We start from the raw sequence: 14,027 nt of genomic DNA on the forward strand, positions 1-14,027 counted from the left end.
TGATGATGCTAATGCTGAAAGGTTCTTTTCCTTCCTTCTTTCCTCTTGGTCACACTGCTCTGAGCTGCTTTCATGCTGTATGGCAGTTGCGAAAGCCAACAGCATAGCAATTTACTTGTTTGTAATTCAGGTAGTAAAACCAGAAGATGATGACTTCCAGGAGTTTCAAGATGCTTCAAAGTCTGGCTCCCTGGATGATTCTTTCACTGATTTCCAAGGGGATGTAGCTGGTTCCTCCAAAGCAGCCAGTTCCCAGCACCGGAGCAGGTACCATCTTTGATTTCCACCCCTGCTGTATTTTAGAACTCTTTTAAGAACTGAAATGTTTTCCTTCTTTGTGGGGACCTTTCTAGCCTGTAATTTTCATCCATCACCTGACTTCTACTCTGACAGTTTCTTTTGAAGGTTCTTACAGCCGCAATTAGACTTCCTGAATCAAAAATGGCACTTGGTGTGCCATAGGTGGTTGATTTTTCTTTAGCATTCCAGTCATCTTGCTGAGGTCAATTGGGTTTACGAGGTTTGGATGTAGGTTTTCAGGGGTTTATAGTCCTGCACAGGCAATTGAAAGTTACTTCACACTGTGCATCCAGGGGGAAATCTTATGTCAAGCTGTTCAGGAAGAATACCCTGGGACAGGGGAGTTCTGCATCCAGTATTGTGACCTCCCATTACAAGTAGGACCCCTCTAAAGTGGAAAAGTGTTTCTTGGATTTCATAGAAACCATTTGCTGACATCAAGGTCTTTTCTTCAGGCCCTGAATATGGACCCCAAAATTCATGTAGAGAACACAACGTTGTACTCCTAAATGCCTGAGAACTCCAGTGGACAGAGGGGTTATTTCTGTCATCTCTCTGTCCAGTGCTTAAACTTTTGATACCTGACCATAAATCTCAGTCGAAACCTCATTCAGAGTCCAGCAGTTCTGGCTTTTCCTTGTGGGATCCTGCCAAGATGTAATTCCAGATCAGGCAAATTTTGAATAACAGAATAAGTAAGCATGTGTCCTCCCCCTGAGAGTTTACAATTAATCTTTCAAAGTCTACAAAGACTACATAATTTCACCATTCTTTCCTTTTGCTGCTCATGGCAAACTTTTATGCAGCTCCCAGGTGTCTTAATTGTAGACAGACACACTGTCTGTGTATGAACTGACTGTTCTTGGTGGCAAACAGAACCAGGATTTCCAGGTGAGCACTGATTACCAGATGCTTCCTCACCAGTGACATCAGATGGGGATGCTCAGCCAGGTTGTTCTGTTACACTGACAAATGGTTTCTGTGTAAGAAAAGGTAATTTTGCTGATGGCATAGAATCCTGGAGCCGTTTGGGTTGGAGGGGACTGTAAAGACGATCCAGTTCCCACCCCCTGCCATGGGCAGGGACATCTTCCACAATCCCAGGTTGCTCCAAGCCCATCCAGCCTGGCCTTGAACTCTTCCAGGGATGGGTCAGTCAGTGCCACACGGATCTGAAGATGCTGTTTTAAGTATATCTTACATTAGATGTCATTTTGCCACTAAAGCTGATCCATTACTGGAGGTTTTGACAGAAAACTGTTTGTAAATTGCACAATGGGAAGTAGGGGATCATAAAAAAAAGAAAAATATTTCAAAAATGGTGTTTCTTTTTCACTGCAACAGCTCTCTTTATTCGCTTGTGAAAGCGTTCAGTTTTGAACAAAATGTTACAATGAGCCATAATCTAATTGCTTATGGAGCTTTATTTAAAAAAAAAGCCATCTGTGGAGTACAGCTGATTAACCATTCCATTTGCCAAGATTGCATATCTAATAGCCTGCTTTGCAGGGATGGGAAATTTAATTATATTACCATAAGCTCTGTTTTTTTTGCCACTGCACTGTCTGTCTGCAAGCACCACAGCCCAGCACCAGCACGTGTGTGAAAGTGCTTGGCTTGTGTGTTGCTTGGAGGCTGCTGATAAGGAGATTTAAATGGCTCTGGAAAGATTCTTGCTCCAGGCTGAAGAACACCATAGAAATTCATTCAGGTTTTCAGTGTGAATGACGAGAACTAGAGGTAAAATGCATCATTCATATGTAAAGGATGTTGTTGTGCAGAGCTGCCAAGGTCTGATAAGGGGGCTTGTGTGGAGGGCGAGCAAAGCTCTCCCAGAACAGCTCCTAAATCTTCCAGCAGTTGCTAACATGGTGTTAGGTTGTTATGGCAGTTTTACTGTAAGAAGTAGGGTGTGTTTATGCAAAAAGACTTGACTGTGGAACTGTGGATTAATCCTTATTTTGCTGACTAGATACCTGCCTAAACTCACTGATTGGCGCTGACATAAATTCCAAGTTCTCCTTTCACTTTTAACACTTTATTCTCTCAATTTTGCAATATGCAGTGAAATGGAAGCAAAATCAAATAAGCTGAAAGTGTGGAGCTGTGAAAATCTTATGCAGTTTTAGCTCTTTACTGTATCCAGTTGTATCAGGGAGAATTTTCAAAAGGCATCACTTAAGCAGCAGTGATTCCTGGGATAAATCTGTGTGCTTGTTCTCTTTGGGGCTGTAAATTCCTGTGGTGTTCTGGAGTATTTTGTCCATGTTTTGCTAGAAATTAAAATCAAGAATGGGGCAAATTGACTTCTGGCCTAAAAAAAAAAAAAAAAAATTATTAGCTGAGATAAAGTTGGGAATTCACCCAGCTGAGGTCCTTCACATCAGGTTCTGGACTAAGCACTCATTAGGGCTGGAGCTGTAATAAGAGGCTCCTTTAAATAAAACCTGGAAATGTAGATTTCTTATGGAGGAATTAAGGAACTTTGCTTTTATCTCTTTTGTTTTTAGTGTTCCTTCCTTACTAATGCCACTCCCAGGTAATAAGCCACTCTCACCAGCTGATAAATACGCTGTGTTTAAAGGAATGGCAGCTGAGAAGCCTCCTGAGACTGCAGCTGCTTTTGGAGGTAAAAGGACAAATACACAACCACTATGAGCCATATAGTGTAATATTTCATATATTTTATTTTTGGCATTGATAAGATATTAATATTTAAAAACTAGAGCAATTAATGTAAAATTTACCCTGTGAATTCCTAATATATGTATGTAAATGTCTTTCTTTCCCCATGTTCTCCAGATGGAGGGGACAAGTACAGCGCTTTCCGGGAACTGGAGCAGCCAGCAGAGAGCAAATACTTGGGTAAGCACTGGGGCTTTCACATATTTTCATCATAATTTTTAGCATTTCTCTGTACGAGCTGCAGAGTTTCCCTTGCTGGAATTCCAAAATAATGGTGCTTCTGCTTCTCTAAGCAACTTAGCAGGAAGCATATCCTGAAAAAAACTAGATCCTCTTGGAACAATCTGCTAATTGTGTTTCTGGAAGACTGGCATCTCTTCTGGGTGCTCCTGAGTTTTGTTTTAAAGTAAATGACATGGTTGGAATTTGTTTTAATAATGTTTTAATGTTTTGTGAGGTTCTCGTGCTCAGAACCTCTTGAGGATTAAATGCTTGCAGTGAAATGGGATAACATTTGATCTCATTCTGTACATGTTCTAAAATGCAGAAAATGACTGTGCTTGCCTGCTGTCCAGGTCTGACCACTCTTAACCCTTTCACCAGCTCACATTTCTAATGGGAAGCTTTGCAATTCATCAGTAAGTTTAGTTTGCTGTGCTGTTGTAGTTTTGATCAATGAGTGGCAATTTCAGGAATATTTATCTTGTTGCTGAGCCAAGTGAATTGGTTTGGAGGGGAGGGAGAACGGAAGAATAGGTCAGGTGTGGTTGTGGTCCTTTACTACCATTATGAAGAGTATTCCTTTAAATCTGTATTTAAAATTCAGTTAAACTACTTCAAAGTATGACACTGTGTGGTAGCTAAAAAATTAAATGTTAATGGTGTACTTCTAAAGTAGAAAAAATCAGTTTATTGGACACTTGTCTTAAAGTAAGCATCATTACTTTAAAATTACAAGTAGTCCAAGTATGTACATGCTGGTGAATGGGTTAAACAAGTCAACATTTTCGTGTTTGAAAGGAATTGCTTTATAAAAAAAATATTTGTGCGTGAACAGGAAGAAACTTAGAAAATTAGTACGCCAAAATATTTAACGTGAATTCAATGAAAACATTGTCAGCTAATGTTTAATCAGGTTTAAATTCTAATCCTTGCACAGCACGAGCTGGCATGCAGTGGGGAGCTGGGCTGGAGGGCAGCACTCGTGGTTAGCTGTGCCCACGTTCCTGTGGGAGCCTGTCCGGGCTCTGAGCACAACTGCAGTTCCCAAAGTTCTGAGCACTTCTTACTGTGGATGTTCAGGTGAATCTGGCAGAAAACAGGACTGGTTAGATGCTCCATGAGGAAACTGCAGTATTTCAGGGGGAGGAAGGGAGGAATTGGTCCTGTAAGGAAGCAAAACTGAACCGGTGTAAGTGACATTCAGAATTACATTCACTGCTTGGCAAACACGAGAAGGACGAGGTGGGGGGAGGAACTTGAGTGGAAGCCGAATAAGAGAGTGTTGATCACCTTTTGAAACTGTTTGTCATGGCGTGTTTTGGTATGAACTCAGTGAAAAAGGAATTTAATATGACTTCAGGAATTAAGCGTTTGCTGGAGTGGATATTGGAATTGCTGACCTTGACACTTGTGTGGCTCATGGAAGTTGAGTTTGCAGTTCTGTGTGCATCCGGAGGTCTTTAATTTAAATAGTTTGCATAAAAACTTCTGACATTGCATGAAATAATTTGCTTGCATGCATGGTGTGAGTATGATGTATTTGTTGCTGCAGTGTTTTACTGTTGTTTTCTCCCCGTTTTCGTTCCCAGGAGATAACCTTGCAGAGTTCAAGCCCGCAGGAGTCGATGATGGTTTCACAGATTTCAAAACCGCTGACAGTATCTCACCAATAGAGCCACCCACAAAGGACAAAACCTTCCCTGCACCCTTCCCTCCTCTGCCTGCTCAGCCAAAGCAGCAAACACAAGCCAAGACCCCTTTGAATCTGGCAGACTTGGATCTCTTTTCCTCTCCTGGAGAAAACAAGCAGCCATCCTTTCCACCCGCATTTAACGCCTCAAAACCGGGCTCCTTTCCCCCCCCGCCCCTTCCATCCACCACTGCCCAGCCAGCACCCAGCAAAGCTTCCAGCTTAGCTGATGACTTTGGAGAGTTCAACCTTTTTGGGGAATTTTCTAACGGCGCATCAGCCAGTGGACAAGATGACTTTGCAGACTTTATGGCTTTCAACAACAGCAGTGGATTTTCTGAGCAAAAACCGGATGACAAATACAATGCCCTGAAGCTGGAGGCCGGTCCTGTTCCTCAGGCTGGCTCCTCTGCCAGCGCAGTGAAGGGTGGGCAGAGTTCTGCCACCGCTGCTACGCCCACCAAGTATGACATCTTCAAACAGCTGTCTCTGGAAGGCTCCGGAGCGGGCTTTGAGGAGGCGAAGGACAGCGCGCTCTCCTCGGTGAAGAGCGATGATGACTTTGCCGACTTCCACTCCAGCAAGTTTTCTTCCACGGGCAGCAGCGTGGATAAGTCACTGGTGGACAAAGTGGCAGCTTTCAAGCAGGCCAAAGAAGACTCTGCTTCGGTGAAGTCCCTGGATCTGCCGTCCATCGGGGGCAGCAGCGTGGGCAAGGAGGATTCCGAAGACGCGCTGTCTGTTCAGTTTGACATGAAACTGGCTGATGTGGGAGGAGATCTTAAGCATGTCATGTCTGATAGCTCTTTGGATTTGCCAACAGTTAGTGGCCAGCATCCACCAGCAGCAGGTGAGGAACTGGTTAGATTGCTCTGGTAGCAGAGGTGGTGGAGGTTTCGTGTTCTCTGTGCTCAATTACAGTATTATGCACTCGTCTTTCAGTAGTGGAAGACCCTCAGTGTGTGTCCCTGCCAGCCAACGGCCCCTCAGCAGGGCAGTGATTAGTGTTTGTCCTAGAAGACTATGAATAGAACAGTTTGAACTCCAGGCCAATTTATTTTTGAGATTTGACAACATCATGCTGGTACCTGTTTGCTATTGGCTCTTGAGGGACTCAAGTGGAAAATATTCTAATGCAAACAATGTCATTCCGTTTTTATCAGCAGGATGATGGCAGAGTCTCCCTTTAATCTTGGTTTCCACAAAGCATTTGGCTTGGGGGCTTCCCAAGGGTCGGCAGAACACTATTCTGGGTTGTTAATGAGGTTCTGACTAATCAGCAACACTGGTGCGTTCCCCTCATGATGGGGCTCAGTCAGTGTAGCCAGGCTTTGCAGGACTGCAGGTGGAGTATTTCACAGACCTTTCAGTGTTCAATCCCTCCTAGGAATCATTGTGCCAAGGGGCTCTAAGTGCTGCTCTCCTGATTGGGAACTCTTGGACCTAAATTTAAACCATGGGACTCCTACTTTATCAGGTTTCCACCTGCTTGAATTTCCCTGTATGACATCATTCCCGAGGGAGTGAACTGACCATCTGATCCGACCACATATCACAAAGCAGATTTCCCAAGTGTCCTGCTTTTTCTTTTCATGTAGACATAGGAGATAAGCTGTAGTTCAATGTTCTGTGGCCTTCAACAACATGGGAACCATTACTGTGTTCTAGAACAAGTTTTATGCAGTCAAAGGCTTTTCTGAACAGGGGAACATACAAACTGTAAATGTAAAAGCTCTTACTGCAAGAATTGGTTATTTCCACACGAAGTATTTCTTCCATTTTTTGCGGATATGGGTAGAAAAAAAAATATACAGTACTGTAATTTTGCATTATATGATATTTTTAAGTAGGGGTGAGAATTAAGTTGGCAATTTTGAGGTGGAAGATACTCTCTAACAGGGTACAAAATATCAGGAATAATTTATTAGCAAAGACATTTAATTTTCATATTACTGCTTGGGAAAACTCCAAGTTGAGTGAGCTGTCAAAACGTAGCACCTACAGTGTATTCTTGAATGTTTACTTTGGGTTTGAAAGCACTTTTTCCTAATATTTTTCTAGCCTCTTTTAGTGGTAGTTTGACTTCTGTAGCTCTTTACAGGACGTGAGCTTTTACCACAGCAATCCTTGATGAATAATTGCCATTTGTGGCAGGAAAAGCCTTTTTTTTTTTTGGTTTCTTTAAGGGGGTTAGCCCTTAACGTGCTTGTTGCTAAACTTTTGAACTCTGAAGTACTAATTAGAAGCTATTTTTATTAAACCAGCCTGTATTCTCCTATGGTGCCAAGCTGGATGTTACTCCACAGGGAGGGTTTTGCTCCTTTTAACTGTTTGCATTCCGTAGCAGAACACGCTCTGGACAATCTGCTGCGAACACCCCTCTTCCTTTCTGCGGGTTTGGTGCATTTCAAGCTGTGAAACTGCTGATGGGCAAGTCCTTTTTATTTTTTTTTTTTTTCCCCCCAGTTTACATGAAGTTAAAAAGCAGATTTTTTTTTTTCCCCTCTCATAATTTCCTTCGCTCGGTAAACGCAATGTCAGAAAGGGACAGTAACCCCTTTGTCACCTCGCTGCTCCTTGGGAGCTGCATTCCTGCAAGCCCTGTGTCACATCTCCAGTGGAACAGCAGCAGGACAGAGGTGCTGGGAGGGGGTCTGGCTTTCTGCCATCCCCACACAGAGGTGTGTTTATCCCTTGGCTCTGAGATCTCACCCTGGTACAGCTTCCAGGTATGGGCAGGTAGGTGCTGACGCTGGGAATTAGGAGGAAATCCCTGAGGTGCTTCCCGTGCTTTGTCCTCTGAGGGGTGAAAGGTTCCCAGTTTTGCTCTCTCCCAGGGGGATACAGTCTCTTTAAACTTTGCTCTGACTCTGTGTGGAAGGTAGATGATACTAACGCTGCCTGATTTCTCTTGCATTCACTCCCTATAACCCTTTGAGCACTGGCTGCATGTCATTAGTTTCAACCAGGCTGCTTCTTTTCTACCAAATTTCGTTTCCCTCTGAGTTGGAAGCATTTTAATCAGCACCTCCTCGTGTTGGATGGACCTGATCTGCTCTTCCTGCAGCGAGAGCGAACCCCGTCCCAGAGGGTTATTCTGCTGCACTGACACCCCTGTAAAGTACCTTTTCCTTTGGCATTATTGGAGATCTCTGTACATTTTAATCGACTTCAGGTTTTTTTGCTGCTTTTTTTCTAATGTCTGATTTCAACTAAACATTTCCTGTGTGAATGTGCCTTTTCAGATCTGCTTTGATATCTCTCTTCTGCAAGTATTGACCTGCATGCTTTACTCTGATACCGCCCTCCCGAGCCTCTCTGTATCACTATCTTTTGTGATCTGTAAGTCCTGCTGTGTTAATAAATATTATCTTGGCATATTTTCAAAACGTGGGGATGTGTGTGATTTGTTGCAAACCAGCAATGTATCTCTTTCTCTTCAAAAATACAAAGTTTAAAGTTCTAGTATCCCCTTAGGCCGGTGGGTGCCTTTCCTCTTGCAGAGCAGAGTGTGGGTGAGCTTCTTTCTCCTCTTCCAAAGCTTTGACCTGGCTCCCTGTGACCTTCTGAACCTTTACATATCAGCCTAAATAATATTTTTTCAGAAGAGCAATGTTTGAGAGGGTTTGAGTAGAGAAAATGTGTGGTGGCAGGGTTTTTTCTGTGAGCTGGAACTGGAAAACTGTGTTGCTGGCTAGGCCTTTTTGAGTAGAAGCCCATCAAATAATATTCAGATATTTCTTTAGCTAATCTGAAGTGAGTTCATCAGAGCCCCAAAGTAAACACCCTGCTCCGTTTTTCCATTTTGGGAGTCCTGCCTTCTGAATATCAGAACATTCAACCATGAGTGACAGCTGCCAATTTGTGGCCTGTAATTATGTCACTTCACATTCCTCCAAATCCTGGGCCACATAGGATTAACATTAAATTAGCAGACAAGGTAAAAAGATGAAAATAATTGAGATGTGGAATGAAGTTAAAATGTTGTGGGGTTTTGGAGTTGCCACAAGAGCAAAGACCAGACCAGGAAGCAGAATGTGGCTTTTTTTTTACGCTGAGCTTGAGAGACTTTAAAAGAAAAAGGGGAAGAAAACCCCCCACAACAACCCTCTTTGATTCTGGGGATCAGCAGGTCATGCCCAGCCCTAAAGCTTTTTAAATCAAAGCTTTGAACATAAACCTGAGCCCTAATTCTGCAGGGCCCGAGCTGTTTGTGTTTGTTCAGCTAATCACACCTGCAGGAGGGAGAGGAACGTTCCAGACTATATTTATTACTTTTTTGTCCAGGCTTGACAGTCAGATTCACTGCCTTGCTCTCATTGAAGTTAATTCTGTAAACAGAGGAGCTTATCCACCCGGATTTATCCCGGGAAGGTCTCTGACACGTTTGCCATGGCCTTCCCAAGGGCACAGGGGCAGCAGCTGCCTTGGGCCTCTGTGGGACTGAGCTCCCAGAGTGAGCTCAGGGGGCTTTATTTTGCTGTGAAACGTTGTTTGTCGTGATAATTTAAAAGTAATTAGCAAATCCTCTAATTCCATCAGGTTTGGAGGCTTTTCTGTTTCTTTCATTTTCATTTATTTTACAGTCAGCATTCTCGATGGTTTCCACCTTAGCTACTTCCATCCTGTAGGGAGAGGAAATGGGAATAATTCCCTTATGATCAGCTGTTCCAGACTTCCCCAGCTGAGAAATGGGCTTTGGATTTTTGTGGTTGCTGGCAGGCAAGACACCCACAGCAGCAGTGCCCACAGCTCCCTGTTCCCCCAGTTTCCTCCCACCTTTGCCAGGCAGAGACCCCCTGAAGTGGTGAGGAGGTGGTGAGGAGGTGGTGCTGTCTCCATCCAGGCCCTGCATTGTTGCTCAGGCTGCAGGGGATGTTCCCAGGGTAACAGGATTGCTGCTGCTCCGCTGGGAGCAGAACTGCGTCACCCTAACAACCAGAACGTGGCACAGGACTCACAGTGACTTCATCAGGATTTCACAGGCACCGAAATCCAAAAACCTGAAACCCTCCTGTGCTGGTTAAAAGCACTAAATTTATTCCAGTCCTCTGGATTTGCCTTTTTTGCTGTTCTTTAGGCGATCACTGGTGCTGTGGAGGGTTTTCCTGGAATGATTAAGCTGTTGACATTGAAGGCTCCAGCTTGTAAGTGGCCTCCAGCCATAACTTAAACCTTGGTAGTTGGAATAAATTATTATAGTTGGCTCAAATCAGGGATGGCAAGTTTTTTACTGATAACACTGGGAGACAGGATTTTAATTGTATTTCATCCTGTCAGGCTCATACAGGTGTAGCTGGTCCCAGGTGAGCATCAGGCAGGTTGGACTTTGGGTTTGGGAGTTCAGATTGGATGGAAAACTGGATGGAAAATAGATGGTAAATATTCCAAACCTTTTGGTTTGAAAGAAATACTAGTTGGGTTTGGTTTTAACTTTACCAAAAAACTGTGTGCCCCCAAAATGAAGAATTTTGGTAGAATTTTGAATGGATTAAGTCTTTGCTCTTTTTTTTTTTTTTTTTTTTTTTTTTGGGTGAAATTTGATGTTTCTCATCAGTTCAGATCCTGTTCTTGCTCCTGTCCTCCAGGAGGACATTGGGGTTGCTCTGTGGCCTCTGTCTTGCCCCCATGTGATGCTTAGTTAGAAGTAATTAATTTTCTCCCTTACTTAATCGTCTCTTGCTTTGCGAAAAGTATTACTGATAGACATTCATACTTAAAAATATTTAAAATTTAAATTTTTTTCACTGGCAAAACAAAGCTTTGTTGCATCATAGGCCAAGGCTGCCCCACTGTAACCAGAGCTGACACAGATCTGTGCTCTGGGAGGAGCAGCTCTTAACGCTGCTTAAGGAACCAATCTTTGTGCCAGCAGTAAAGACACTCACACCTCAAAGGGTTCCTGGGGGTCAGTGAGAACTGCTGTGCACGTGGGAGCTGCTGCTTCACCTGTTAGTGGTGGCCACTGCTCTGGAACCTGCTGGGGGTAAAACTCCTCCTCGTCAGGCAGCAAACGTGCCAAGAGCTCAGAGGATCCTTTTGCTCTGCCGTGACTGTGACACAGGGGAGGGTTTTACTTCCTCTCTTCAGAAACCTCCAAGCTGTGGCAGGTGATCCTCTGAAGTGCAGCACATGGCACAGCAAAATGGTGTAGGTTTTCTCCTGTAAAATTCTTCCCAAAGCGAGTTTACCTGGGATTATGGGCAGCTCCACGTTCTTGTTTTCCGTGCTTTTCCCTAAATTGTTTTCAAACGGCTCGAGCTGTAAACACTTCAGCTCTGAACACGCTGTTTTTTCTGTAATATAATACTCCTAGGGAAGTTTATTCACCAGAGTAATCCTGTTGGAACTATCCAGATAAATCAAATGTACAGAATTGGACCATCACATTTCACCTCAGCCCTCGCAGCTCTGCAGAGGTTTTGTGTCTGCCTGAGTTCACGGAGACAATCTTGCATCTTAGTTTGTGAATAATTAAACTATTCTTCGGCCTTCCCTGCCTTGACCTATTGATTGCAGGGGAGTTCAGGATTCCCCTCTGGAGCCTGCTGCAGGTCCTGCCTGTCCCTGAGCCAGGGTGGGATCAGGAATGCACTGACCTGGTCCTTTGGGATGTGTTTGCAGCTCAAAATCTTAGCAGTTATCAAAGGAATAATTCACAACAGGACGTGAGTGTGCAGGTCCTCACAGAGGGCTCATCACTCTTCCCTTTCATTCCCAGGGAACACAGGAACAATAGCAATGCTCAAATCTTTGCTGGGCTTTGGAGTCAACACAAATTGGAAAAGAAAAAGAGGTTGCCTAGTAGCCGGTGGTATTTCCAAGATCCCAGGATTAATTACAGTTGGCTGACGTGTCGGAGGTGCTCCTGGCTCCCTCTTTCATGCAAAGCTTTCATTTCCCTTCTTTAAACAAAAACTTGAGAGCACAAGATGTGGTTTGTGGTGATAAATCACCGATCCCTCTCCCGTCGGCTCCTTTCACCTCGGAGCCTCCTTTCCGTGCAGTTCTGCTGTGAGCAGGTGATTCCATCTCTCCTCTGTTTACCTTCTGCTTCTCTGCACATTTAATATTCAAGTGGCACTTTGAAGTCTTGCTGTCTGTGTGCGAGGGGCTCAGTTTGGGTTTGGGATGCTGTCACGGGCAAATTGGCAGCTGCGGGAAGACCCTCGGGAAGAGCTGATGGATGACACACACCGTGCCTGGCTGGCCCATTAAACTCCATCATTATATTGTGTATTTGTTAGATTTTTCATTAGCAGTGTATGTGGGTCATGCCTGGGAAGCAGCCTGAAGCCTGGCCTGCTCTGCCCTTCCAGTGAAAGGAGTAAACCGAGGCAGAAATGGTTTGTTAAAATGGTTTAATCCTCAGGCTGGTGTGGCTGGATCAAATAAGGAGGGCAGCTGGGAAGTCAGCTTGTTCCCACCCTGGCTCTATTAAACCCCAGTGTGCCAGACCATGGTGTTTATCACCAGAATCTCAGCTCAGACAACACTCAGAGGATGCATTTTGTGGTTTGGGTTTGCTGTACCTCGAGCCCGCTGGACCCCGGGCGCTGTGCAGCCGGATGTCTAATCCGAACTGACAATTGCTAATGCTGGAAAACAAATGCCAAATGTAGGAGAGGAGGCTTGGTTTGTTGTTTTGTTTTTTTTTTTTTAATGCTTTAATGAAAACTGCCCAGCCCCTGGCTCTGTGCCTTCACTGGGGATCAGTCTCAGTGTGAAGGTGAAAGATCAGTGGGGTGGGAGCAGCGGAGCCCCCGGGCAGGGAGAAGAACCTATTGGCCCATGTAATCACCAGGTGAGTATAAATGTTTGGAGCTTTCTGCAAAATAATTGGATTTTCTCTAGACTTAGCTTTTACAAACTGTTTATTCAGTTAAAACATGATCTTCCCAATATCCCTGTCAGTCCTGGCACCTGGAAGTTGGACGAGTCGGCCGTGCAGCGCTGCAGGAGCTCTGATAAGCTTAAACAGGATTTCTAGGTTTTTTAGATTCTTACAGCACATTTTTATGTGTTATTTGTATCAAAGCATGAATATAAAATTAAGGTGTATTAATGCTTTATCAGAGGAATGGAAAAGTCAGCCCAGTCTTCTGTGTGGCTGGGTTTGATAAGATGAAATAACGTGTTAAGATGTTTGAGTTGTAACATTTATATTTTGATTGTAGATCCCGCAGCCAGGAAGCTGAACTGGTGATCTGTGCAGCCTGGACTGACCAGAAACATGGATTTTATTTTTTTTTAGTCTTTCTTCACTACCTGTAGCAGGGTGGTGACTTTGAGCTTAAAACGTAAGGCAGCATTCAAAGGTCAAGGCTTACATTTATTGAACTGGGAGATTTTTGTGTTAAATGCTCAGGTGTTTTTTTTTTCAGATTATTTCTGTGCAAACTTTAGCTCGAGGCTCACCGGCACTCCAGTTCCCGGGCCTGCTCTCCCGGTTCTTTCAGCCTCTCGGCCGGTTGCGTTTGAACTTCGGCCTCTAATTGTGGGGGTTTGTTTCCCTCAGATATCGATGACTTAAAATGCGCCCCGCTGGGAAGCTGCACCAGTGGCTCTGCAGTCAGCAGCCTGGCCAGCTCCGACTGGTCCGACAGGGACGACCTCCAGCAGGGCAGGAGGCTCCCCGGCCTCGCCCAGCCCTCGGGGAGCGGATCCTCCGCGGCCACTTCTGTCCTCCAGAAGAAGGAGACCTTGTTTGGCAGCTCAGAAAACATCACCATGACAACAGTTTCCAAAGTGACAACCTTCTCCAGCGAGGATGCCTTACAGGACGTTTCCTTTGCAGCCTTTGCAAACTTTAAAGACTCCGGGCCGATCTCCAGCGGGCCAAGCGACGATGACATCGCAGACTTTGGGGATTTTGCGAGACCTTCCTCGGAAGCTCAGGGTGCAGCAGCGGCTGACACAGCCCAGGAGGCTGATCTCCTCGCTGCCGGTGTCTCCTCGGAGCTGCGAAGGGAATCCACGGATGACTTTGGAGAATTCCAAAGCGAGAAACCAAAAATCAGCAAGTTTGACTTCTTGGTGGCGACTTCCCAAGGCAAGGTGAAATCCAGTGAAGAGATGATCAGGAGCGAGCTGGCTACCTTTGACCTGTCTGTGCAAGGTAAGCCTGCGC

At 44.6% G+C, this 14,027-nt stretch overlaps 1 protein-coding gene across 7 annotated transcripts in view; it reads left to right on the top strand.

The window, feature by feature from the left end:
* SYNRG (synergin gamma) overlaps positions 1-14,027 on the top strand; it is a 37,699-nt gene that overhangs the window by 16,025 nt on the left and 7,647 nt on the right. For all 7 annotated transcript variants that reach the window (XM_027883774.1, XM_027883775.1, XM_027883777.1 and 4 more), the window contains 5 exons: positions 131-267; positions 2,811-2,929; positions 3,103-3,165; positions 4,791-5,747; positions 13,416-14,015. In XM_027883774.1, coding sequence (XP_027739575.1) covers positions 131-267; positions 2,811-2,929; positions 3,103-3,165; positions 4,791-5,747; positions 13,416-14,015 — 1,876 coding nt within the window. The remainder of the gene's footprint in view (positions 1-130; positions 268-2,810; positions 2,930-3,102; positions 3,166-4,790; positions 5,748-13,415; positions 14,016-14,027) is intronic.

Source organism: Empidonax traillii, unplaced genomic scaffold (genome assembly GCF_003031625.1).
Source record: "Empidonax traillii isolate 1590-97213 ecotype Southwest subspecies unplaced genomic scaffold, ASM303162v1 scaffold135:size1941959, whole genome shotgun sequence".
Classification (NCBI taxonomy): domain Eukaryota; kingdom Metazoa; phylum Chordata; class Aves; order Passeriformes; family Tyrannidae; genus Empidonax; species Empidonax traillii.